Source organism: Prinia subflava, chromosome 4 (assembly GCF_021018805.1).
Source record: "Prinia subflava isolate CZ2003 ecotype Zambia chromosome 4, Cam_Psub_1.2, whole genome shotgun sequence".
Lineage (NCBI taxonomy): Eukaryota > Metazoa > Chordata > Aves > Passeriformes > Cisticolidae > Prinia > Prinia subflava.
In genome coordinates this window covers 28757344-28781375 of record NC_086250.1, presented here as the reverse complement: position 1 = coordinate 28781375, position 24032 = coordinate 28757344, and the positions used below count along the sequence as shown (strand labels likewise).

Genomic DNA, 24032 nt, shown 5'->3' with positions numbered 1-24032 from the left:
CATATTATTTTCTCAGAAATTGCTAAATTGTGTTCTGAAAACCAAGATGTCTCAGATACTTCTGTTTGAGCACTGCAACACCCACTTCAAAATTTATGTTTGTGTGTGTAACAGCCAGACCCGTCTTCTCTTTATACAACCTCTGGCATGTGAGACCACAAGGATTGTGCTCTTTCCCTGTGCATGGCAACAGCCAACAAAGACACTTCTAACAAGTGATTTTCTAGTTCACATCTAATGTAAAGGACAAGCTGCCAGACAAAAACAGTCTTTGCAAGTGGAGTCACAAGAATTTTCTAGTGGTTATGGTAAAATGAATTACAGAGATACCCTGTGTCTATTGATTTGCTGTTATGTTAGACCTGGCCACCATTTTAAATGAATGGTGAAAGAGACATAAAATCACCTATAAAAAGGAGATTACATCAGTCTGAGAGAGAACAGTAGAAGAGTGTGATTCTTAACAAACTTCTAGCAAAGATAAGGATCCTACTGAATCTCCAAATCCCATCAGCACAGAGAATCAGCTGCTGGTTTTGTGTCAGGGTACAGTACCAGTTTTACACAGCTGCTAAGAAATTGGTCATACAATAAATGCTCATCGACTGCAGAACCTTCTCTTGGGTTGTCATGCAAGAGCTTAACTGATCTGAAAATAGCAAGGCCATGAGTTCAGGTCCCCCTTGATCTTCTGTATCCACCCAGTTGCCAGCCCTGCAAAGAACTCCTCAGCTTTCAGGCAGTCCTTTACTATGAACAATGCAAGGTCTTTAAACTACTGTTATTTTTGCAGTCTCCGCCACAAAGTATGGCTCACCCACCTCCAGTACCACATGCTATGCAGAAGAACACATTAGGGGGAGATAGCAGAGCTACCTGAACTCAGATTTAGATATTTTCTTTCTTATGGGTACTTTTGATCTATATCCCAGATTTATATCCCAGAAGCGACCTTGCACTGGCACCCTTTCAACCAAAGGACCAAAGTGTTCAAAAAGCCAGTGAGGTGATGGACAGCCCACAGACCCCTTTCCAAGTTAACCACATGGTAGAATGATGAACCAGTGTCAGACTACAGCTGACTTCAGGACATGAAACTGCCAGTGAATTGACCCAGGCTGCATGTTGACAGACAAACAACATCTATTCACTGATGTATCTCTTTGGATTAATCTATTCATTCTGCCCATGGAGCAGAAGACACACTCAATACACAGTCTGGCACAATGCAAAGCAGTTAAGTGAAACAGCTGGAGAGACACCACAACTATCCATGCATATCTACATGAGGATGTTCTCACTTGCATTTCAAGTGGGAGAATAGGCTACTTCATACCAAGAATGTAAACACAGATCCCATCAGAGTGTAGTGACTCAGATGATTCTGGGCTGATTCCTACCATTCTGGCAAGGTAATGGGAAGCTTATTTCAGCTGCAGTTGGCTGAAAAACCTTCCATGCATTTAAAAACCAGAAGACAGCAATAGTGGGAGACAGGGGGATGGATGAATTTGTGAATATCAGCATTCAGCATTAATAAGTTAATAAGATTCTACCAGTAAGGTTCATATGATGAGTTTTAGTCTTTTTTTCCTATTTTGATCATCCAAGATAGTCTTCATTTCAAATATCACCATAGAAGCAGTCATTAACTCAAATGAAGTGGGATTGTCTCCAAATGAGCAAAGAAAATATTCCAAAACATTCTGAGCTTCAAAGCTTAACAAAAAGAGAAATACTTCGCTTTAAAACTTTAAAATACAACTTTTAGAGAAAGCAAGACCTTTTTTTCTTTTTTTAAGTCTGCAAGTACACTGTGGAAAGATGGCACACTGGCTTTCTTTAAGAAGTAGGCTACCAACTGCTCCTTTTCTGTCCCCAGTCATAGCTAACTGACGACTACCAGTTGGCAGTGAGAAGCTCTTGGACCTACTTGACTTTTACAGATCTTTTTGAGTTGGATACTAAGAGCAGTTACCAAACTGGAGCCCAAACATTAAATACTGTTAAATCCTTTGGATCCAATACAGAAGCACTTCAATAATACAAGCTTTATGTCATCCCAGATGAGGTCATGATTCTTAATGCTCCTCATATTGAATGTTCCTGCTGTATTCAGAAAGCTTGATTATCAAAATTATACTTTGCCCTTTGTGTCTCATGGATAACTGAAGTTTATACATTTCATGCAAAGCAGGTTTTGTATCTCAATAACAGACCTGTCTGTATTTCCACAATGTAATTCCTGAACGTAATCTGTGCAGTTTACATGCACATGGCTGGATAGCATGATTATGGTCACTATAAGGTAAACTCGGTTTCAAGTCAGAAACTTCTAGAAACCCACAAATCCAGTGATACTACTTCCAGCTTTGGAAGCAGATTGATTTTCTGTGCTCCAAATAGGCATGAAAATGGCACCATTCTGTTCTGTTATCCAAGCTGTTTAGCTGAACAACCTTTTACTCAGGTCTAACTTACACTGGACACTAATCATCACTTGTTTTCAGCATGAGGGAAAGTCCAGAAGGCAAAGCATACACAGCTCAACTGGTTTAAACCAGGACTACAAAAATGTGACATGCAGGTGCTAATTCTTAGTCTATTGTTGTGGGATTGCATTTTATGGAAATGGTTTGCTCTGGCTCACCCCTGGAAAATGTATGGTTTATCCCAAGTCCGCACCCTCCCTGCAGTATCGTGTATCTGTAACTCTATTGGCTGGAGAATGTTACCGCACCCCTTTGAACCTCTGTGTTAAGAATGCTAACACAAGGGGTCTTGCCCTCTTTGCCCCTCTTCTCCTTGGAGGCCTCTGGACTCTCCCCATCCCTCTCCCCCCTTTCCCCCTCCCCCCTTCCCTTCCCCTCTCCCTCAGTGAATAAACCTTCATCTCATCAGCACCTCAGCAGCCGTCTGAGTCTCTTTGCCTGCTGCACGCGAACACCCACGACCCTAGGCCCCGGGGGTCTCCCGGGGACCTCCCCCAGGAGCCCCCCAAAATTTAAACAACAACATGTTTTAGCAATGCAGGATACTTAAACAGAGTAAGTTCAGCATGTGAGTTCACGTACCTCCTTTTTTAGATACTGCTGAGGACTACACAGAAGTTCTCAATATGAATTCAATCCCATGTGTTTACCCCGAACACCTAAGTACACAACAGTACTTGTGAGGCAACAGACTTACTGTAAGACACGCAACCACAGTCTGAGGGAAAACCAAACATTTTACTCATTGACCAGACCATCTTCTTGGGAAGCACCCACAGAGACCATAGGAACGTTCACAACTGCCAAAGCATCACAGGAGTCTTGTTCCTGGGTAGCAGCGTGTACCTATGGCTAACAGAAAATTCTCAAATATAGCATTCATGAAAACTGGGATATCACCTGCCCTTTTGTTTTCAGCAAGACAGGGGATATATTAATCTAATCCTGCACTTTGTGTAATTTTTGTCCCTCTTTCACACCTCATTATCTGAAGAGCATCCTAGCAACATAAGATAGCTGAGAGAGACCTGTACCCAAAGTCCTATTCACAAGGCAATGCCATGCAGAGATGATGGCTCTGAGGGGCCTTTCAGGAAAGAAGTGGGAAAGTGGGGTGCAGTGAAAGAGAGGGGGAATAAAACATCTGATACCTGCCTCAGCCCACTGACTGCAGAGAACATGGGGCAGCAGTGAAACCCAGAGAAGGGGACCAGAGAGTAAGCCATGAAGGAATTGGGAAGAACCACACAAATTTCATGTAGCAGGAGATGGGGACCAGAGCTAAAGAAGCTAGTCATAGAGCCTGAAGGTAATTCTGAAAGGATGCAGCACTGGTTGATGCACCTCAAGAGCACAGCACTATGATTGAAGGTGGGAGGCAGCATGTGTGGGAGCACCTCCTTTGGAAGGAGAGCAGAAAGAGAAATGCCCACAGAAATAGTTATCATGGAGCTACCTAAGGTACAGGAAAAATGGCCTTTGTGGCTTCTGAAACAATGTTACTGTAAGCAAATTAATCTGATCAGCCTTTGAACAAACTGAGGTGTCAGACTGTAGAGTTCAGAAAACTTAAGTAGAAATGTACATCAGAATCAGCAAGAATACAGCTAGTGAGTTTTATGCTACTTAAAACGCCTCAGAAGGGTTGTTTAATGAATACTCCAACAGGCAGATATTTAATTTGATCAGAAATGTAATTATCTGTGTCCTAGTTCCTCAGTATACCTAAGTATTTGTCTTACAAGATACTACTCCACATGAATGTCTAGATTTATGCTATATAAATATACATATAAAAGTCTTGAATTATGTTCACTGAAAGCTGATCAGAAAACATTAGTGCTACCAGTAAAAGAAATAGCTTACAGTGTTTGTATTAGTAATTCTGACAAGGTTTTCATTTTTACCTCAGCTTTTTATTTATGACAGGAGATCCTCCCCTCCAAAAAGAAAGTTATTTTATACAGCTAGAATTAGTTTGCAGACTTCACTTGAAAAACTTAATTCATCATCCTGATTTCTGCCCTTTAGTGGTCAATGTATTTCCACACATGTGTTGCTCTAAACCATAAATCCACCTGTGGGAAGGCAGTTTCCATAGGGGTGCCTGGTTGAAGTTGAGTTTAGCTCTTTGCAGGATTAAATCTTATGAAGCAGAAGTAGTTTGCAATGCAGCGGAGGTCAGAGTACAGTAATTCTCTACCTGAGGCTGCAAATTATACCTCATGTGGCAGGTTGCCAAGGAGCTGCTAGGAGCAGAGAACATATACAGGTGGGAGGAGGTGGATGCAGCAAGGGTAGAATTACACTGAAATGGCATTGGCTGTGAAGTGTGACAATAACAAGCAGTAGGAGAGGACAAAGACTAGGACCTACAGTGACCAGGAAAGGATGCTCCAGCAGAACTAACAGAGGAGTCCCTGATGGTCCCAGCAATGCTTCCTCCAGTGGCTGAATTTTCACACCCCAGCTCTGTCAGGCACCCTCAGCCCCAAACCACCCCCCTTCAGCTACTCTCTCCTCCCAACTACTGCTGAGAGATCCAAGACCTACTCCTCACAAGTTCTGAAGGTGCTGTTGCTTTCCCTCTCCTCCACCCTCCTTTTCAAACTGAGTTACAGAGAAGAACTCACATGAGAGAAGTCTGAAATTGCTAAACAAGCTACAAAAAAACCCAACCCTTAGTAAGCTCAGTGATAGATATAAAAATTTCACAGCTTTTCCCTGCAGAATCATTCAGCTATTTCAAAGCTGCACTGGTTTCCCAAGCACTAGTTAAGGGACATGTCTTTGTTCAGTAGAGCAGTGATGCATGTGCCTACACAAGTGTATGCTTTTACAACACAGCAACTTAGAAAAGCAATTTTCAGTTGTCTTGGGCAACTAAGACAGCCATTTAAAACTATAGGTTTTCCCCTTGGCCTCTCTGGCAATCTTTGCATAAGAAAATTTTCTCTCTTGCCGTGTACTGTAGTGATAATACATATTTACATCACTTCATGGTGGTGTCATGAGGATTCATTAATGTTTATAAAGCACTTTGAAGATGAGAAGTCCTACAAGAAGTAAGTTATATCAAGGCAAGGGCTTTTTCATGCACACTCAGCCGTGTGGTGAGTATCTCTCCTCTTCCATGGCCCTTGTTAGCATCTCTGAAGCTGTTTGCAAAATCTGTCCTTTGGAGCAGCAGGACTGCTGTATAGGCCCAGGGGACTGAACCATTCAAATGAGTACAGTCTCAAGCACAGCAAAAATACTAAGAACACACATACTTTAAAAATTCCTACAGAAGCAGTGCCAAGGAAGAAAATGTGCTTATGAAATCAAAATAGACCCCAGAAGCAAGAAACAAGTAAACTGACTGGGGAAAGTATTACTTTTTAGTCATTTGATTCAATGCCATGATTCCCTCTGATTCAGTGATTTGTGTCTTCCATTTCTAAATTGTATTCTGTCTAAATATAGTTATCAAAGAACAGAAAACCCAGCCTGAACACCTGGGCACTTGTTACAGGCAGGCTATTCTGGGGGTGGTGGATCAGCACACCAGAACCAGCATTCACAAACCAACTGCAGTGTGCTCAGCATTGCTGAGAATGATGACACCAGCACTTGCTTCATCAGGCAGCTCCTCTTTCTCTCCCCTGTCCCACCTCACCCGTGGAAACCTGGTCCACATGCAGTCCCTGGACCTAGATCTGGAAACAGGAGCTCTCTGGCTGACTTCTCAGGTACAGATAGTCTTTTTTCATCTGTCCCTGCACTGCCACAGTCTAACAGCGACCCCACATTCTCATCCAAATTCACTGAGGAACCACAACTGGAAACCAGAGCAGGCAGGGCAGGTTCCAATAAACTTGAGCCACTGGCTCTCGAGAACATGTGAAGTGAGGCACAGCTACCCCCCACCCAAACAGTTGTGGGTTTGTCCCCTGAGCACCGGGATCTACTTTGGCTCCACCAGCTGTGCACAAAGGAGGCACAAGCACCCTTTGCAAGTGCTAATAACCCGAGCTATTCTTACAGCAGCGTTCTTATAGCACTGTTTCCTATGCCCAGCTTGTCAAAGCACCAGATTGCCCTCTCTTGACAGCAGTTCTAAAACTGTATACCCATACCGGAGAGGCTCTAGTGAAAGAATGTCATGGGGGATCCATAATTCAACATCAAGCAGTGCAAAAGCAGGTCAGGAGACATGCTGGCACTGCCCTGAGCCCACCTGGGGTCAGGGCGACTGCAGTGTCAGGGACAAGGTTCAACCTGGCGGCAGCTGCCCAGGACTCCTGCAGGCAGCAGCTCTCCCTCTGTGCAAGGGTCAGCAGCAGGAGTTCCACTTCTATGCTCTCTGCCTTGCACTGCTGGATAACGGGAAACACGGAAAAAAGTGTTTTAGGCAGCAGTGAAGAATTCCAAAGCTTTTAAGAGCTGACAAAGAGAATATTGCCACTTGTAAGCCTGAATGCTAGTTTGCCACAGGAGACTTTATATGATTTCTGCAATTCTAGGAAACTTTTCTTTAATGAAAACATTCTGTCACCACCTGTCAGGAATAAATTTAGGCAAAGAAAACAAGACAATATTGAACTAGAAGGCAGGATCTTGCAAAACATCAGAGCTGATTCATCCCTTCCCATTCCTCCCCCCCATCCTACTCCAGGCACCATGCCGAGAATACATTAACTTAACTTGCCTGGGGATTTACATTAGATTACTATCTATTACCAGGGACTTCAGATTCCTTTGTTCTCCACCAATGCTGTATTTCTGTACAAGAGTATTGACTAAAAGCAACTTCACCTTTTTCTTCAGTTATTCAGTTTCTGTAGTCTGGCAGCAGAGGTGCCAAGTACAAAAGTCTTGACTACTCAGTCTCACCACTAGAACTGGTATGCCAGTGTATTAGGATATAAATCTGATATTTTTGTCTCAACATGCATGAAATACCTGAGTATTATATATGTATATATACGTTCTTGCTTCCTAAATCTGCACTCTTACTTTTTAGTATCTGAAAACAGTAGTTGAAACAAATCACCTGTTGTAGGACTAACTTAAAAACCACTCTTGGATAAAAAAAACCCTCTTGAATCACACATTAAAAGAATGCATGATAAATAACTATGAGAAAATGGAGGCTTCTATTATCACCCAAGGCTTGCGATATTTTATTCTTCACACCCTCAACTCATTCTACACTGTTTCTGCAATGACAGCACCCAGGATTGCAGCCTAGAAAGCTCTCTGACTACTTTTCCCCAGTAATTAAACAAATTGAAATCTATTCATGTAATATAACACTTATTACTCTTCAGAAGGACCTTTTCCCTGCTCCTTTCCCTCATTCAGGTAGTTTCACGCTCAGCTGCCCTCCTGTGCAGGTGTTCTGCAAGCCACAAAAGCACAGCTTGCCCAGACAGGTAGTTCACCTGGCAGGAGCAAGCGGCATTTGAAAGCCTCAACAACCAGCCCTGCTTTCCACATCAGAGGAGGGAACAGAAAAAAGAAAATATTATTGAGTCCAACCTTTGACTAAACATCTCCATGCCACTTAACTAGATCACTAGTGCCACATCCAGCTGTTTGTTGAACACCTCCAGAGATGGTGACTCCATCACTTCCCTGGGCAGTCCATCCAACCTGAACCTCCTCGGTGCAGGTTGAGGCTCTGTCTTCTTGTCCTGTTGCTGGTTGCCTGGGGGAAGAGGCTGACCCCCACCTGGCTACAGCCTCTTTTAGATGGTTGCAGAGAGTGATAAGGTTCCCTCTTGAGCCTCCTTTTCTCCAGGTCAAACACCTCCAGCTCCCTAGCCACTCCTCATAAGACTCACTCTCCTGACCTTTCACCAGCTCTGTTGCCTTCTCTGGGCACTTCAGCACCTCGGTGCATTCCTTGAAGTGAGGAGGCCAGAACTGGACACAGGATTTGAGGTGTGGCCTCACCAATGCTCAGAACTGAGGGACAATCACTGCCCTAGTCCTGCTGGCCACACTATTTGTGAAACAGGCTCTAATTCTCAGGAAGATCCAAATAGATTGAATCAATGTGGCAAAAAAAGCGATGGAAAGTATATCTCTTCAGGCTTAAATAGAAAAAGCAAGCAAAAGGATAAAAAATCCCCTTTATTTTTGAGCAAGTCAATATTTATCATTCATCCATTTACACTCATTATCTCAAGTAGGCCAGTACTAAAGGTTTGCCACCAGGGGATATGTCCTTTTAAAACAGTTAATGGAGTTTTAATTAATTGTGTTACTTGAAAATATATCTTGACAAAAAGTAAGATAATTGAAATGCATTAAAAAGTGTGTTTATTCATCTGTCCAGAAATAAGGTGGAACAGACAAAGAGAACATGTAACAAATCAGTTTTTAGAACACCTGAAAAGAATGGAAACTACTAGGTGACTTCTGCTATGAATACTACTGGTATGAATAATTATATGCTAGCATATGCCCAAGATTAACAATAAAACAAACAAACAAACCACAAAACAAAAAATCCCAAACCCAAAAAACTAACTAATTTACAAATAAAAAGACAAAAATAGAATATCTGGACCAAACTATCAAGCATTAATACTGTATTGCTGCAGGGGAAAATTGTGGGGTTTTTTTACTCCTGGAAAAGACTTTGATTTTCTATAGAGAATAAAGAGATTTTTGCCTTTTTTTTTTTTTTTTTTTTTTTTTTTTTAATAGAGGTTACTCTTTCATTGGAATAATAATATTTTCCTCAGAAATATATTTTCTGGCTTTTGTTTGTTGGGGTTTTTTAATAAAAACATAATTTTCTATTTAAAACAGTTTTGATAAGAATAATATGGGCTAGTGAAGCATTTCCTTTAATAATGGTTTCTGGTATTCAAGGTCAGGTTCAACTCCATTAAATACAATGGCTTACGACAAATTGCTCAGAAGAAGGAAGGCAGTGACTGAAGAGCCACTGTCCTGATTTTAAAGGTCCCAAAGCCTCGTGAGATGTCAAGATATGCACAGATGTAGCAAGGCATAAAAGGGGAGCTTTAGCCATTTTTTACCTTACAACTGGAGACTATCAAAGGCTTTTGGAAGTTGTACTTACTCTTCAGTCAGCTCATCTCTCCCTTTTTTTCCCCGATACAATCCTGTATCCCTCCAAGGGTCTCAGCTAGCTCAGCCCTTCTCAGGCCTAGTAGGATTATATCAAGAAAGACAGGATAAGGATTCAAAAGAGGCTCTCTTACCCTTTTAGCTGCAAGTCCTTTATTCCAGGTTGATGTCCCAAGAGAGAGAGAGAGCTCCCGGGGGACAGGCTTTTTCTTAGGGTCTCTGAGGGAGAAGAAACCATTTCCCCAGGGGGATGTAACATCTCCTCCTTTTTTTGTTTAAAAAGATACAGAGAGAAATTCTCAAATTCTGTTTAACACGGAGTGTGGGTTTCCCACCACTTATGGTTGGTAGGGAGACCGGACCGCTTTAGATTTGCCAACTCTATATGGTTGACTTCTGAGGTAGAAGATATGAGGCCATTAATAGCCTTGAAAATCAAACAGCGTAGGATTCCGAATGCTATGGTTACAAGGAAAAGGATAACAAAAAGTAACAAAATTGTTTTGACTACAGAAGTCCACCACCCAGTGAATCCCCAGCCCTTGAACAGTTCCTTGATCCAATCTTCTGATTCTTGCTTCACTTGTCCAATCATGTTGTTCATGCTTCGGAGGGCAGCATGGATGTTTGGAGCCTTTGAGGACAAATTCATGCAACAGAGTCCTTCAAATTCCTGGCATTCATGTCCATGTAATAAGTGTCTGTGCCAGGGTTACCCAGACGTTCTGACGTGGCTGAGGGATGATCCATGCAGCTGCCAGACTGTTCAGCATTAGCAGGATGACAACTTGGATGGGGTTCATCATAGGGTTGAGTGGGAGGTAGGTTTTCTCTGGAAGGGAAAAATAAACATTTTTAAAACATGTTAAAAGTTCCTGTTTCTGCCAGAAGGAATCCACCTCTAAGGAGGATCTTTCTCTTCCATCCGGCGGCGTCTTCTCTTCGAAGCATCAGTCACTTGCTTCTCGTCCCCTTCTGCTGGAGCTGGATTTTTGGGGACAAAAGGTTTCACCCACTTCTGGGGAATCCACCGAGGGCCTGAGGGAGTAGCCACACATGCATAGCCACGACCCCAGGTCACAAGCTCATAGGGACCTCTGGTTTCCCAAGTTTCAGGATCCCTAATCAAAACCGGTGGACGCTGAGACAATTTAAACTGATCACCACTGTTAAAATGACGTACCACAGGTGGACTCATGTTTTCAAATGAACAGTTTAGAAAATTGATGGTGAACATGGCTTTGCAGAGCTTCTGCTGTGGTGTCATCCACGAAGCCGAGCAGTTCTGCCTAGCCAGAACCTGTTTGAGCGTTTGGTGTGCACGCTCGATCACAGCTTGACCTGTGGGGGAGTGAGGGATGCCAGTTTTATGCTCCACTCCCCACTGCTGGACAAATTCTAGGAACTCCTTGGACACATACCCTGGGCCGTTATCAGTTTTGATTGTTTTTGGAATTCCCAACACTGCAAAGGCTTGCACTAGGTGCTGCTTGGCATGTATGGATTTTTCTCCTGCGTGGGCAGAGGCATACACTGCACCTGAATATGTGTCAATGCTCACATGAACATATTTGAGGCGACCAAAACTAGGAATGTGTGTGATGTCTGTTTGCCATACCTCACAGCTGCCCAGGCCCCTGGGGTTAACCCCCATGCCCATCGATGGCATGACCTGGAGCTGGCAGTTCGGACAGGTACCTACAATGGCTCGAGCCTGGCTCCGTGTTAGTTGGAATTGTCGGATCAGGGCTGGCACATTTTGATGGTAATGTTGGTGACTCAGTTTTGCCTGCTGGAAGACATCAGGGAGATGTGCCTTTTCAACTGGTGCAGCAAGGGAGTCTGCCTGGCGATTCCCCTCTGCGATCTCACCTGGCAAATCAGTGTGTGACCTCACATGCATCACGTAAAACGGGTGCTGTCAATGAGAAACCAAATAGATTAGCTCTGAAAGCAACCTGAAGAGATGTTCATTCTCTATTTCTTTGAGCACAGCCTGCTCCGCTCTGGACACTACTCCCGCCACATAGGCAGAGTCGGTTACCAAATTGATTGGTTCTGAGAACTTCTCAAAAGCTCTTACCACTGCGGCCAGTTCAGCCACTTGGGGGGATCCCTCCACAAACTCAACATCAGCTTCCCAATGCTGAGTCCGTGGGTTCCTCCAAGTCACGACGGACTTGTTGGAAGCACCCGATGCGTCTGTGAAGACTGTGAGAGCTTTGAGTGGTCTCCGACTCCTTTTCTCATGAGGAATAAGGTGGAATTCCTCATTGAACAACTTGTGGGACGGGGCATGGACTGATATTTGTCCCCTGTAGCTGTCCAGAGATAGTTGGAGACTGGCATTGCTCTGCAGCAAATGCTCAAACATCTCTTTGGTCAATCTCTCAGGAGAGTTCTTTCCCTCCTCTGAAAGTCTGACCGGGAGGTGAATGCATGCAAAGTCACAACCTGCCAATTCACACAATCTTACCCTGGCCTTCCGAATCAGCTGTGCTATCAGCTCCTGTGGCTCTGTGATGGTCTTGGATCTTTGGTGGGAGAGGAAAACCCACTCTATTATCAACAGTGAATCTCTCTCTTCCTCGATCCACTGAAAGATCAAGCCATGCAGGTGTGGCAGTTTTCCTAGAACAATAAACTGGAAAGGCACCTTTGGCTCACACCGGTGAGCCTGTCTCTCTGACAAGGCTTTTTGTACCTTTTCGATTGCTGTCTTCGCCTCTGGGGTCAGCTCCCTGGGAGACGTCAGCTCCTTCTCCCCCTTCAATAAATTGAAGAGGGGTTCTAGATCTTGATTTGTGAGGCCTAGCCAGGGTCTTACCCAATTCAAGGACCCACACAGGGAGTGGAGATCTGCTAGAGTTTTTGGATTGCAACCAATTTCTAAGCTCTGTGGAACTACAGTCCTTGCACTGATTTGCAAGCCCAGGTATTTCCAAGGTGGCATCCTTTGAACCTTGTCCTCCTGTAATTGAAATCCAGCAGAGGTTAAAACTTTAACCACTAGGTCAAGCGTGTGTTGGAGTATAGAGTCATTGGGGCCACACACTAGCACATCATCCATGTAGTGAAGGATGATGGCTTCTTTCCTCTGTGCGCGTATTGGAGACAGTAATGAGGCTACATATTGTTGGCATATAAAAGGACTCGATTTGAGACCCTGGGGAAGGACCCTCCAGTGATAACGCTTCATTGGGGCCTGTCTATTGACAGTGGGAACTGAGAAGGCAAACCTAGGGGCATCTTCAGGGTGCAATGGAATTTGGAAAAAACAGTCCTTGATGTCTAAGACAGCCAATTTCCAATCTCGGGGGAGCATTGTTGGAGTGGGCATCCCTGGTTGGAGGGGTCCCATGTCTTCTACTATTTTGTTAATTTCTCTTAGATCATGGAGCAACCTCCACTTGTCCTTTCCCGGTTTCTTTATCACAAAGATCGGGAAATTCCAGGGGCTTGTTGTCTCCACAATATGTCCCTGAGCCAATTGCTCTTCCACGAGTTTTTCCAGCGCCTTGAGCTTTTCTTTACTCAAAGGCCACTGTGCTACCCATCTGGGGGTGTTTTCCAACCACTTTAACTTCTGGGTAGGGCGCTCCACAGTGGCTACTTGCAAAAATCCTGGGGTGTTTTAGGAATGACCAATCGGACTCCCCACTGAGACATGGTGTCCCTCCCCCACAGTGGGGCGTTATAATCTGCTACGAAAGGACGGACATTCGCCACCTTTCCATCAGGTCCCTCAATTTGCACCACGTTTTTCGAAATCCTTGCCATTGAGATTCCTCCTATGCCCTGAAGTTTGCCTGCCACCGGCTCTAATTCCCAGTTTGAAGGCCACATGCTTTGTGGCAATACGGTGACCTGAGCTCCCGTGTCGAGTACTCCCGCCACTTGGAGGCGCTCTGATCCACAAGTAATGTTGCACATCATAGAGGGTTTAGGTTCCCCCACCACCTCTGTCCAGTAGACCTCTGGTGATTTACCGTCTGCTGTGATCTCTGCTGGAACCGGAATGGCTTGGGCAAGAATTTGCCTCGCTATCAGATAAAAGGGTGGGTGCAAACAACGAGCCAACAACATGAGGCCTATTATTTTTCCCTTTATGGTCATGGGAGCTATCTCAATTTCCAATGGTGTGTGTGCTGTGTCCCCAATAACAAAATACTCACTGTCCAATCCCACATGGTAAACCGTCAGGTCCTGTGAGATGTTAGACAGGTCAACTGTTATAACCATCCACTCAGTAGATCTGAAATGGAAACCTTTGGTAGTTACAAGTCTAAAACGGCCAAGTGGCTGCCAAACCTTGTTAGTTGAGCATTTAACATTTACATTTTTCTGCACCCCCACACCCCGTGACCTGCCCTCCCCCCCCTTTTTCTTTAAGAGAGAAGCTTTTGCCAATGTGAGTCCCGCTACATTTATATCTTTGCGCGTTGTAGTATCAACCGCGGGCACGCGCTGTAAATTCAGTTTTTTTGTTTGTTGGATTTCTTCTGCTTCTGCGTCTGGGGGCAGGATCTGGCGAAGTGTCCTGGTTTCTTGCAGCGGAGGCAGATGATGCGCTGCAGCTGGTCTGGTGGCATGTGTTGCCTGCTGGGGTGTGGTCCAGCAGGGGCTGTATGCTGTGGGTGTGTTGTTCCAGGGTGTCTTTCAGAAGTGCAGAACAGTTCTGCCCGTCTGGAACAAGCTTCTATCATCTGGGACAGAGTAGGTGGTGGGTCCAAGGGTAAAGTGAGGATAATTCTACGACAGGTCTCATTAGCATTTCTTTGAGCCATCTCTTTGATCAGCTCTGCCTGCACCACGGGATCTGGTATTTGGTGTTCCACCTGTGTCCTCAGACGATCAACAAACTGTAAGAAATTCTCCGTAGGAAATTGTTTAACATTGACATAACTTCCTTTCCCTTCCCTTGATGGTAGCTGATAAAACATTTTCTCTGCAACATTGCTAATCCTAAGTAAAATTTGTTTGGATAATACTCGGGTTTGTTTTTCGGGGCAAGCCCAGACACCTTCACCACAAAGATGTTCAAATGTAATATCATTATTCTCAGTGTCTTTAGCCATATTAGGGTTTTGCTGAATCTCCTGTAAAAGTGTTCTTAAAGCTCTTTTCCACATATTGTCCCACAGATCATACTCTGAGGGAGATAACAGACATCTGAATAAGTCCTTAATATCATTAGGGACCATTTCATTAGAATCAAATGTGGCTCTAAACATCCCTTTAAAGATGGGGGTGTCCCTGCCAAACTCACGTTGTACTTTGCATAGTTCTTTCTTGTCTTGGTAGGAGAGTGGCTGGTATTGCCGAGAACCCTGCCTTCTGCCTACATACGCTACTGGAGCTACAGAGAAAATGGGTTCATCTGCATTTGCCAAGGGTCTGGAAGCTGCTGCCGGACCCCCCGTGTCTGGGGGTACCGGGGTTACAGCGTTAGCAGTCCCTTGTGGGTGGGGAAGGAAAAGCGTGCTCTGTCCGTGCTGGCTGGGCAACCCAGGCTGTCCCCCTCCCCCCGCCGTGTGGCAATCATACCCCCCTCTGTGGCCGTGCAGGGTGGGGGGGGCGGCCCTCTCCCTGCTGCCGGGGAGGCAGGAGGAGGAGCCGGCCCCCCCTGAGCCACCGCAGCAGCCGGGAGGGAGGCATGGGGAGGAGGGGTGGGGTGGGGCTGCCGGAGGCCAGCAGGGGTTGGCACAGGGGTATGGGGTGGGGGCGGGGGCAGAGGGAGGGGGTTGGGAGGGGAAGGGGTCGTGGGGGGAGGGTCGGGGCACATGGCAGCCGCCATTGTTATCAGCCACGTGGAGGGGGTCTCTAAGGGACCCTGCCGCCTCGCAGAAGTCCCGGGCCGCCCCTGCCCCCCCGCCGTGATCCTGAGGAGAGAAACTGGCTTTGTTAAAAGGATCCCGGGACAAAGGTAAACCCGGGTATAAAGGTGGATCAGAGGGAGGATTACATGGGGTAAGTTTTTTCTCCTGGCTGGGTTTATTTAACTCTAACAGATGGTTACGAGCTTGCAAAAATATTGGGATAAATACAGAAGCGGCGTGATCATTATTTTGGACTTTATCTGTGATCACCGTACCCACGTAATCCCAAAAGGAAACAGTATCTATCTGCAGCAATTCAGCTTCAGTAAATTCATGTTCTAACCAGCGAACAAAACGTTTTTGCAGCCTTTTGGAAATTTTAACGTTAATTAAAAGGTCCTGGAGTTGTTTTAATATACTCTTTTGAGGAGCTGATAGCTGCATGCCCATGATTCGATATTATTGAAAGCTATTAGCTCAAAATCCAGCCTCCAGCTGCTAAAGTCAGCTGTATGTAACTCCTGTGTCTCCTATAACCAGAGAGAACAGGCGGGGAAAACTCGGGGGCTGCGGTCACGCGTCCGCGCCGTTTCTCCAGCCCCGGTGGCACCGGGGGGGTCCCCGCAGCCTTGCTTGGCCGATGGGATACGTGCCCGGGCCGGGGTTTCCCCAAAAAGCAGGGCTCCTTGTGCGGAGCCGCCCCACGGGTCCGCGGGCTGCGGCAATCAGAAACGAAAGAAAAAAAAAAAGAAAAAAAAATCGCCACAGCAGGGTCCTAAAACCCACCCGCTGCTACTAGCAAAGGTAAAATTCCGCCCTCCCAGTTTGCAGTACCGATCAAACGGAGGTCTTTACCTGGTCCGTGGTATCATATGCTGAGTCAGAAGCAACTGAAGGTCCTGTCTTTAGCTCACTCGTGACTGGGCAACCACAAGCTACGAGCTTATCCCTACCCACCTATAGCAACAACATGTGGCCAAAGTGCCTAGGGTAATTGAACTTCCCAAAGAGCTTTCAAGACTATGAAAGGTCTCCAGCTCCGCATGGGTTTCTATATTCAAACCCACTTTGGGGGCCAACCGATACAATCCTGTATCCCTCCAAGGGTCTCAGCTAGCTCAGCCCTTCTCAGGCCTAGTAGGATTATATCAAGAAAGACAGGATAAGGATTCAAAAGAGGCTCTCTTACCCTTTTAGCTGCAAGTCCTTTATTCCAGGTTGATGTCCCAAGAGAGAGAGAGAGCTCCCGGGGGACAGGCTTTTTCTTAGGGTCTCTGAGGGAGAAGAAACCATTTCCCCAGGGGGATGTAACATTTCCCCATGCCTATTTTTTCATATATGTTTCTTAAAGTTAAGATTTAATTGTCTTATCAGTAGAACAACATTCCAGCAGCAGAGAACATATAGAGGAAAAGATGTTAAGTGGCCCTTCTCTGTATCTTTTGAGCTAGAAAGTGCTTTGTCTCCTCCTCAGAACAAGAGGAAATGGAAATGTTCATCCTGGCACAGGTAAGCTTTCAACAAACCTGCAACCAGCCATTCTGACCTACCCCTGTCCTGAATGGCAGTCTTGAACAAAAGAAATTACTTTAATCAAATATTTCTGGGTTTAGTGAAGTCAACATGTTTAAGACATCTTAGCCTTATTGCATTTCTTTTCTCACTATTTCAATCTCAAATTATGCACATGTTCTCTGAGACAACATAGACTCAAAACTTTTCTCAGCTGACATGCTTAATCAAGGGTATGACTAACAGGTTCAGTATTTCACAAGCAAGCTCAGCAGAAAATAAAGCTCAGTTCTGTGTTGCTAGGTGGTACGGAACACAGTGGTTCATATTAAATCCGTGCTTGTATCTTGGCTGGAACAGTGGCTAACAGTGGATGTCTTGGGAAGACTCCCATTACTAGAATAACTATGTAATGCTGCTCCCCAGAATACTTGCCAGCTGCTGGAGATCTGCAGGTCAAGGGGTTTTTGAGCCAACAGTGTTCATTTTATCCTCACATATTCTATGTGAATCTGAATCCAAGGAAACTCGTGGTACCCCAAACACCCAGTGGCCGGGAATCTCAGACCTAAATGCAGAGCCCATTCCTCTGCTCTGAATTTGAGGGGCCTGATGGTCTCAATTGACAGCCTCAGTTCTTTTGCTGACAGAGACTGAACAATCAGTCACTTTCTAATTCTTCTTCCCCATGTCACTTATGCCTTGTTCTCCTCTCTACTTATCAACAGAAGTGGCAGATAAAAATATGACCAGTAAGGAAGACATTTGAAAGCACATCAGTCATTTACATGCCATTTTAGAAAGTGAACCCAGGGACTTTGATACATAAACCCCATTGACTTTTCATTACATTTTGATTCCTTATTGCCCACCCTTAAAGAAATTAACTCTATAATCTTAAGAAAATAAATCTTAGGACAGATTCTAAGTAGATGGTAGATGTATCTGAAATATCCCATTGACATTTCTTTATACCACAACAACACTTCCAACGTAAGAGCTCGAAAACTGCAGAAAATTCACCCTACCTTTTAAACATCCTATTTTACATTGCTGAGCAGAATGAAATATACTTCCATTAACTACTGTCTGCCACAGCACACACCACTGCTGAGCCTGAAGTCTCAGCCTCATTGCCTTGATCTCCCTTATATCCTTGCCACTTTCAAATCTTCAAGCACTGGAAAATTTTCACCCCATTTTGACCTGTTTTTGCATCATAGACACTGTTGGAAGAGATGAATCCTGCTGCTAATCAGTTGAATCACAATTCAAAAAAAACACAGCAGAAGCAGTGATGGGAAAGATGAACTCCTTAGCAAAGAGGAGCACTTGAGGTAAAGGTGAGAAATCCTCTCTAGTCCTTCAAAACCGCTGCCGATATCCCACTGAAATCCTCATGCACATCTTGAGATCTTTTAGGCACTTAAACACCTGCAGGCACCTAAATTCACTAAAATCCATTTACATTCACGCCTGTCACAGCATGCCCAGTTGTAGAAGAAATCTCTGACTGTTTGTCCTGCTTCTCCAGAAGGTGAGAGCCCCCTGTTTGAACTGCCACTCTGCTGAGTTTGGTGACAGGATTGATCCAGTGCTCCCTCATGCCAGCGTGACCTGTGCCTTAGCCAGTTACATTGACTGCATGCTAACTCAGCTAAATCTAATGCTTAAGCAAGTTACCTGTTGTCATGGATTTAACTGCTAACACTTTTCATATTCCCTGAGGGTAATCAAAATAGAGAGCCTCTAAAATAGCTGAAAAGGAAAATCTCTACATTACCTCAACCCTGAAATGTAGTCTTTAACTGACAGCATTATATACTATTTGAAGGCAATTTCTGAGCAGATAAATATTACAAAAGGGCACATTTCTTCCCCAGCAGAGCCACAGTGCCACTCTCTTACATGAGCACAAATTGTCCCAGTTTTTTCCAACAAGTTGTAAAGACCAGACAATGACAATTTGGTAAAAATAAAGCTTTCATTCTGCTCAAACAACTAATGAATAAATTTCATAACAAGCACTGTTCTGTACCTGGCAAGGTATATTTGACCCTCCTCACTACCTTATCAATTAAGCAGAACATTAATAAGCCAGACTGTTTCCTTTCCCTCCTCATAAGTACTTGCAAGAGTAGTTACTGATTATTGGCTATCAGAGCCCAAACCCATCTAAGACTATTAAATGATACAAAATAAAAACAGAAGTAGTACACAATTTCATCTTCATTACAAGAACTTTGTTTAGCCCAGCCTGGATTTTCAGTATATTCTGCTCATACTAATTTCTTATTTTTGTTGTTCCTAAATACTAACTTTTGTTGATGTATTTAATTTTCATTAATTTCCAAGTGCAGGTGCACACTTTAGGTGTAGGTGTAACACTGGCAGTATTTGACATGTGAATTTGTTTACCTTAGTGAAAATGAACAAGGTACACAGAGCTGATATTCAAAGAGATAATATAAGCAGACATAAGTGAGAATTTATACCTAATATGTACTTCAGTGATCTGGTGAGAGACTGCTGAGACTGAATAAATTAACTTCTAATACGGTAAATTAGGACAGGTAGGTCATCTGGCAAGAGAAACTGAGAGGAACAAATCCAAAGAGACAAGACCGTCGAGGTCTGGAGAACTGGCTTTCCATCTGTTACCTGGAAATGCAGCCTGTCCTCTCTGTTACTGCATTCCAGCAATATCTAACAGCTTGTCTCCATTAACTGCAATGTCAGCCTACTGTATCTGAATGACCAGGAAGGAGGAGGTATGCAAAAACAGGAAAACAACCTCAGTGATTCTCCTCCTGCTTATATATGCATTAGTATTTTACTAGTAAGAAACTAAGTGAGAAGAGGGGCATGTAGAAGAAAAAGAATCAGATCTTTCAAGTGGAATGAAATCAAGTGGACCAGCCTCAGCTGACATTAGTTACACAGCCACAGCACCTACATATTCCACAACAGGGTTCCAACAAGCAAGAAAGTTTTTGGACATGTCTATGCTATCTATGTCATCTCGAACTATTTTGAACAGCTTGAAGAGCAAGAGAAGCAGTGGTGGCCAGGAAGATCTGTACACAGAGCTATCACATTTCTGAAGTCTGAAAAGAGTGTGTAGAGACAAAGAAAGGGAGAACTCTGTCTGGAAAGATCAAACTCTCAAAAGGGATCTCAAATATAGTGTTTGGATAATTACTAATCAATTACCTCACTACTACTGCAAGGATTTTAGAAAGTGCTCCCTTTGTGAAGAACAGGTTGGACACAAGCAGCTGGAGGAGCCAGAAGGGGCGGTAAGTAGAGGCAGGTGTTTAGTAAGACCTGTTGAGCTAAGCTCCAGGCCCAGCAGAGAATCTTGAAAGCAGCAGGCCAGCAGAGCCTTGCTACTGCCCATCCTTGCCTGTCCGTGGTGCTCTCTGTGCCATGCTGCACAGCTCTGATACAAACTGTGCCACATCTCACTTAGCCTGGACTGCTCTGCTTTCCTCTGCAGACTACGGCAGGGACCCGAGGAACACAAGGAGGGTTCTCTGCTTACGATGTGCTTCTGGACCTGGCAGCAAAGGTGCAGAGGGTGCTGCACAGAGCATCGCTGTGTCACTCCTGAAGCCCCAGGACTGCCAGCAAAGGTGCAGAGGGTGCTGCACAGAGCATCGCTGTGTCACTCCTGAAGCCCCAGGACTGCCAGCCTCTGCATGCCTCTGCTGGCCTCAGGTCACCAGTGCCTGAAGGACGTCACCCCACCGCAGTGCCTGAAGCACGGGGAGCAGGCAGGTTCCTCAGGGAGATCAGCTCACTGGGAGCCAAGGGCTCCACTTCGGGAAAGCCCACCCCACCCACACCACTCAAGAGCAGCTCCCCTGAGGCACCAACGTTTCACTGACTCCACACATCTTCACAGGTCTATTTGCTCTGTGTTACACTTGAAATTCAGTACAGCCCAAACAGAAAGGGAAAGGACATCATTTCATGTCTCCAGCCACAAGCCCCAGGTTTTTGTTATGTTAATGAGGCACCCAAAACAATTTTTTTACTTATTGCTCCTTTATGAGCACGGGTGGCATTGGAAAACATGTACCAAATGGAATGTGTGGATTTAATACACAGTTTTTGACCCATACTAAATCCTGTGCAAGAGCTTGAGCTTTCCAACTCAGTGGCCCAGCTTTTATTTATTTGTTTACTTACTTCTGAAGCAATCACTGTAACACAAACTGCATTTAGGGACAGCAAATCAGAGGGGTCACAAATGTTAGGCTTCCTCTTGCTGGCCATAAAATTGCATGACAGGGGATCAATAAAAAAAAATGGGTTTCTCTGTGTTTTATGTTCACTTTCTGACAGATATAAAAGCAAAACAAAAGGGATGTTAAGATGGAAATGGTAGAAAATCCTCTGGAACAGCAGAAAATAAAGAGGAGACAAAGCAGTCAACACTGAAGTTTCATACTCCATCCTAGAGAGCCATGACATCAAATTAATTTTACTGTTGGTTCTGCACATGATTACTGTTTTTCCAAGACATGCTAAGGACTATGAACTCAGTGAGGAAGGCTGCCCTGTGGGATGCCTAAAGTAGAACCGGAGCACTCCCGATTCAAAGTCAGAGCTGCAATTTCTTTTTATTTCTTGCTCCATTTGTCTAAAAGGAGACTTTCTTTCTCAGACAATTTGTTATGCAGCCTTCATTAGTGCTAAGGTGTTGCCTAAAAATTAGGAATTACAAATTTCATTGCTTTAAGCTAAAGTTAGGTTAGTTTAACGTCTCTTGGCAGTGCTCTGGTTGTGTATAGCAGAGGAATTTAGCACAGGTGACCCTTAATTCACATGGAGGTCAGTCTGTGATGGACAGTTCATAAACATGCAGCACAGAACAGTCTGACAGCGTAAACCAATGCTCAAAGTCCGATGTCAGCCCTTGAGCAGCCACGGAATTAGGTATGAAAAAGAAACAAGGCTCAAATACCCTGTATCCACAATCCCCAAGGTTTATTTCGCCATTTAATAAACCCTTAATTTCAAGTCTTGACCATGTCTGCATTTCCTCTCCTTGTAGCAAAGGACTATGATGGGCAGTGGAAGAAGATAAAATTCAAAAAAAGCATTTGTTCCACATTATTTACTAAGAGAGGATAGCATTAATAAGCTTTCTCTTAACCAGCTTGTCCAAACCATGTAACAAACACACAATAATTAACACTAACTGTAAAATGCTACTATTTGTAAAAGATTAGCAATATCGGGTTTAGGAAGTCCAGCTAAGCAGAGGGTTCCTCCCAAAACAAAGAGAAATCATCTTGTTTGTTCTGTGTTCCCTGGGCTCTGCCAAACCAAGCACAGCCTTTGCAACCTGGATCTGTGGCTCAGAACACCTGAAGAGGATCCCAGGCTCCAACCACCTGATTCACCAGGAAGTGATGGAAGAGATTTCCCGTGTCTTTTAACAAGAATTTTGAGAGATGTCTTACTGCCCCAGTTGTCTGAGCTACTGCACACTTAGGCTAATGAGCAAAGGATGTAACAACAAAATTTGAAAATTTGGAAAGATCACACAAAATGGGAGCAAGACAGGAACAACAGCGGGACAAGAAGCCTGAGCAGTTATGTGACTCGCTCTGTTGATAACGTGCCTTCTACACTGGCACTACCCTGTTACAGCCTGTCACAGAACGCAGCCCAAGGCTACCAGGAAGGGGAGCTTCGCTTTTGGGAAGGAGCAGCGAAAATCGTGATTGGAGGTGGATGTCAGGGAAAGGATCCCTACTGACTTTAACAGCCATTGGTTGCAGTTCCAAAGTGGGGTCTGGTTGGGTACCACGCTCTCCTCGGCTAAGAGCTTCGGGTTATTTTTCTACAGCTTTTAGCAGTGCCTTCGGCAGTCATGAGAGCCTTGCGTTCGCCTGCACACAGCACCACCAGCCGCTGCCTAGTGCGGATGAGAGCTGTTCCCTTCGCCCAAGTCTATCCGTGCCCGAGATCTCGCAGCCGAGGGATCGTCTGCGGCCGTGCAAGGAACAATAGGCGGCGGGGGAAGCCCCCGGCCGCCCGCCCCGCCACACGGCCGCCGCTCCCGCCCGCAGCCCCGGGCGGCTCCGGGCGCTCGGCGCTCGCCCCGCGCCGCCGCAGCCGCGTTCGCGGCCAGCGGCAGCGGCCTGCGGGGAGACCCGCGCCTGGACTCTCCGCCGCCGCCGGCATCTACGGCAACTCCGGCCGGAGCACGGCCCGCCCGGGGAGGCAAAGTTTGCCCGCACCTGAGACCGCGCCCCTCGGCCCGCGCCCGCGGCTCCGCGCCCCGCCCGCCCCGGCCGGCGGAACTGCCCCTCGGGGCCGCCGGCGCCAGGGCGCCACCTGGCGGGGCCCCGGCGGACCCGCCACTGCCTCCGCTCCCGTCCCCGCCCGGACTCGCCCGGCTCGGCGCCCGAAGCCGGCCGGCGGCCCCGCGCCCCCTGCCCCCCTCGGGCGAGCGCGGTGCTTACCTTGCGCAGCATGCTGCGCGGGCGGCGCCGGGGGCTCCCGCCGCGACGCCGCTCTCCCGCCCCTCACGGCGCGGCGGCCCCTCCGCGCGCGCCGCCCGCCTGCCCGCACTGAGCGGCGGCGCAACGGCTGCGCCCGCCACAGGCAGCGCGGCCGCGGGGGGGCCCGAGTGGGTGGGCCCGGCCCTTCCCCGGCCGCGGCCCCCGCCCGCCGCCGCTGCCCGGGGCCGGGGCAGCCGCGGCCGGGGAGGGGCGCGGAGCGGGCGGCTGGCTCCGGCCGGCTCCTTGTCACGCCGCGTGGGCGCCCGGAGCACTGTGGACACCCTCCCGCGGGGAGCGGCGCGCTCGCCCCTCAGCTGCGCCGCGTCGGCCGGTCCGGGGCAGGGCAGGGCTGGGGCTGCTCCCTCTGGGGAGCGAGGGGACGGCGGGCTGGATGGCTGGATGGTCCGAGGTGCTGCATCCCCCAGCCACCTTCGTGGGAAGGTACTTGGACCACGCTGCTTTAGGTGCTCGAACCCCGCGGTTCTCGTAGCGAAACAAGTCTCACCCGAAGCAAATCACACGCGTTCCAGCAGCAATTTACTCATCCTGAAAGCTGTAGTACACCACCAGAGTTACCAGCTGTTCTGCAGTTAAAATAG

The 24032-nt window shown here is 46.1% G+C and overlaps 1 protein-coding gene across 1 annotated transcript in view; it reads right to left on the bottom strand.

Moving 5' to 3' along the window:
* Positions 1-23529, bottom strand: part of TMCC3 (transmembrane and coiled-coil domain family 3) — a 144513-nt gene extending 120984 nt beyond the window's left edge. The window contains exon 1 of the mRNA XM_063396320.1: positions 23395-23529. Coding sequence (XP_063252390.1) covers positions 23395-23406 — 12 coding nt within the window. The 5' untranslated portion in view covers positions 23407-23529. The remainder of the gene's footprint in view (positions 1-23394) is intronic.
* Between the last annotated feature and the right edge of the window lie 503 nt (positions 23530-24032).